Here is a 3,510-nt window from a genome sequence, read left to right on the forward strand (position 1 = left end):
ACGCATGCTTCACCTTAAAAAAAATTACAAATTTTACAGCATCTGATAAACATGGTCACCACGGCTTTTAAATTAAATGCTTCACAAAACATTTTTTTACTCCTGTAAAATAGATATTTAAAACGTAAAACTAAAAAAAAGTGCATTTTACAACAAATGTTCACATCTTGCATTTTTGAGGACGACAATATCTATACCTTTCAGTTTTTTGGGTAAACATTTCGGAACTCACTTTTACCTTTCTGTCTCATCTTTTTTTTCCCCAGGGATGGTGTATGAACGGATCTAAATACTACTCCTATCATTTACCCATCATTCCAGCGTTAAAAGCAAACAAAAAGGAGCTTTTTTTCCCCCTTTGTTATATTATTGACATTATGGTGGTCCCACGGAAACGGTGCAAAAGTTCAAATCAGAGTTCTTGTCAAAAACAAAAAAAGCACCCCGACCCCTGTTCACCTTTGCTGTGGCCCCCATCATCAACACTTACGTATCACAACAAACTGAAAAATAGAACTATCAAATAATTTATATGTTCAAGAGCAATAGTTCGTGTGCAGTTCTGTGCTAGACTAGACACGATTTAAAGCGACACATTCAACACATATACACAAATAAGTCGATATGCAACCTCAACTCGCCTTGATAGTATCCGACTGCAGAAAATATAAACTTTGGGTTTTGGTAATAAGGGGAGTGGGGCCTGGAAAAGTTCGGGCGATCAGTGCACGGCCACGGACTGCAGCGTGGAGGGGCTTGTCAGAGTCTCGCTCGGGGTCGCCGGGCTGCTTTGGCTCGTCGCTGTCTGTGGGGAGGTCGGGCTCAGAGACTGTGGAGAGTTTGATAGGAACGCGGGGATGTGGGGCGGAAGCGCGGAAAAGCCCGTCATGGAGGTCGGGGTGGGCTTGATCGGCACGGGGATGGCCGGTAAGGACTGTCCCCCGTGACACAGCGACTTTAAGGGCACCCCGTACGCACTGTAGTCGCTGCTCGTCATGGAGATCGGGGCCGCCGTGTCGATCACGCTGCTGTTGTACATGTGGGGCCAGGCCGTCGTGAGTTGGTTGTGCAACGGGTACCCGGCGGACATGGACTGCATGGTGGAGAACGCCAAGCTTCCGGGGACCTTGTACTCCCGGGCGATGATGTTCTCTATGGCGAACGGGTGCTTGAAGGTGGACGACTGGGATACTCCGAGGTTGTACGATGACATCTGGGGAAGGTGCGTGCCCGTGGCCGCCAGAGCGCTCAGTCTCAACTTGGCTTGCTGCTGGAGGTAATGCGCAGCATCTGACTGCTTGGTGGGGCCCAGGTGGTCTGCCGCTCCCAGCACCTTGAATCTCTTGCGGCGCCTCAGAAAACTTCCATTCTCGAACATGTCCCCGCAGTTGGGGTGCAGAGCCCAAAAGCTCCCCTTACCCGGCTGGTCAGGGCGCCGGGGGATTTTGATGAAACAGTCGTTAAATGACAGATTGTGTCGGAGAGAGTTCTGCCACCGCTGCGTGTTTTCTCTGTAATAAGGGAACCTATCCATGATGAACTTGTAAATTTCACTGAGGGGTAGCATCTTCTCCGGGCAGCTCTGGATTGCCATGGCGGTAAGAGAGATGTAGGAGTAAGGTGGCTTCTGGTCGCTGTACGTGTTTCTCCCCGGACGAGGCATCCTCGATGTTTCGTAAAAACAAAATAAATGAACACAATGGAAATGTTAAAGTAGAAAGTTTAGCTTCCCTCGGTTCCTCGACGAAAACTCGATTCTTGTCACGCAAACGACGGCCGAGGAAAGTTTCAGTCTTGGCAAAGCTGGAGTTGCGGTGCGCGTAAAGAAGCCAGTCTCTGAGCGGCTCCGCGCTGGAGAAGGACGGGGCGCATTTACGGAGCGTCTTTTCCGGAAAAGCGTCTCAGCCTGTCCCGTTCAGGTTGCGAAATGGACTTCATTTGGGGGTTTCCCTTCGAAGAGACTAGCTGTCGTGCGCCTCCATGGCCTTCCTCTAACCATCTGATAGTTTTATGTAGTGACATGAGCAGAAAAGAACCCCTGTAGAGGCGCTCCATTAATGTGCCACCTCTTTGCTATCACATGACAATTGCCATGGGAGGGGGGAGGGGAAGGAAGGGGAGCTGGGAAGGAAGGCATAATCTGGTTTCATTTACACCTATTTACACGGACACCTTGGGCCAATGGAAATCATTTCCATTTGAAGACAGAAAAAGGGGGCGAAAGAGGCTCGGTTACCGGATGGCACTCAGTGTGTGAAGGTATGCGCTCTTCTGCGGACATAACGCTCCGAATTTAAACTAATATTAGGTGTATTTGGTATGTCATAATTTATTTATAATTAACCCATGTTTTTTCGTGTGCTGATGAATGAACACTACATTTTGCAATTTTGCTGTAATAAACGCGTAATAAAGTATGCATTTTTAAATCAATCGCATGTAGTGTTAAAAAAATGCATTTAATTGCCATAAAAAAATGTCTATGTTGCAGACAATGTAAAATAAATAATTTGCCACGAGCAAGTTTGTTGACTATTAGTTTTTTCTCAGCTAATTTCACCCAGAGCAGAGAGGCAAGGAAGAATTTGAAAACATCGACACAAAGCAAAGCAGCGCTGTTCAAACTGAAACTTCATGAGGCAATCAGCTCCATTGTGCTTATGTAAAAGAAGATTCAAAAAGTACTTCAGGAATGCAAATAAAACCCTCGAGGATGGTGTGGCGAAAACTGTATAAAATATCCATAAGTCAATTATATGAATGCGAAGCCCCGAAATGGGGAAGCCTATTTTCAACCAAGTTCTATTCAAGCTTTTTTGGCCGTGCAGGGCCACCTTTTTACGCTTGGAGGGTTCGCAATGCCGGGGGACCACACACACGCACATCCAGATTTACTCATAATTTATGCTAATTTCTCCGCCTCTATAAACCCACAGCGCACCCCATCACCAGTCTGATGGATTACGACAAGAATCGCTTTGCGGGGGAGCACCGAGCTCTCTACTTTTACCCAGAGACCTGCAGAGGAGCGTCCTCCGGACTGATTAACGATCTGAAATCATCAGTCAGGACAAATATGTAAAGCAATTCATCTTTTTAAAAAAATGAGAAAAAACAAAATACGGACAATACTTGCAATAAAGCATGTTTCCTCAAATTAAGTTAAGGCAATTATATTTGTTTGCTGAGTTTGATAAAAACCATGTAGCTATGCTCCTTTTTTCCCCCTGTTTTACTTCAGCAGACTGGCTTTTAACATCTGTCATTTCACGTTAATGTTCCGCTGAAAAGGTTTTATCCGAAAGGAAGTGGCCTTGTCGCCCTCAACTCAAACACTGCGGATAATGACCACACTCTGCCGAGTGCCAAACATCTTCTGACATGCAGTGCGCAGGGCGGGCAGTTTATTCACTCCCATTAATTGCAGAGAATTTGTTGGACGCGATGAAGGTCCAGTCAAATTAATCAGCAAGTGCACATGTTCTGTGAAAAATGCATCATTTTAGAACG

The 3,510-nt window shown here is 46.1% G+C and overlaps 1 protein-coding gene across 1 annotated transcript; it reads right to left on the reverse strand.

Annotated features, from left to right (window-relative positions):
- Positions 1 to 260: 260 nt before the first annotated feature.
- On the reverse strand, positions 261 to 2,071 carry foxb1a (forkhead box B1a). The gene has a single exon (XM_007556764.2). It carries the CDS (start codon positions 1,661 to 1,663, stop codon positions 722 to 724), a length of 942 nt encoding a protein of 313 aa, XP_007556826.1. The 5' UTR covers positions 1,664 to 2,071; the 3' UTR covers positions 261 to 721.
- Between the last annotated feature and the right edge of the window lie 1,439 nt (positions 2,072 to 3,510).

The sequence above is a fragment of the Poecilia formosa genome, unplaced genomic scaffold (genome assembly GCF_000485575.1).
Source record: "Poecilia formosa unplaced genomic scaffold, Poecilia_formosa-5.1.2 Scaffold81, whole genome shotgun sequence".
NCBI lineage: Eukaryota > Metazoa > Chordata > Actinopteri > Cyprinodontiformes > Poeciliidae > Poecilia > Poecilia formosa.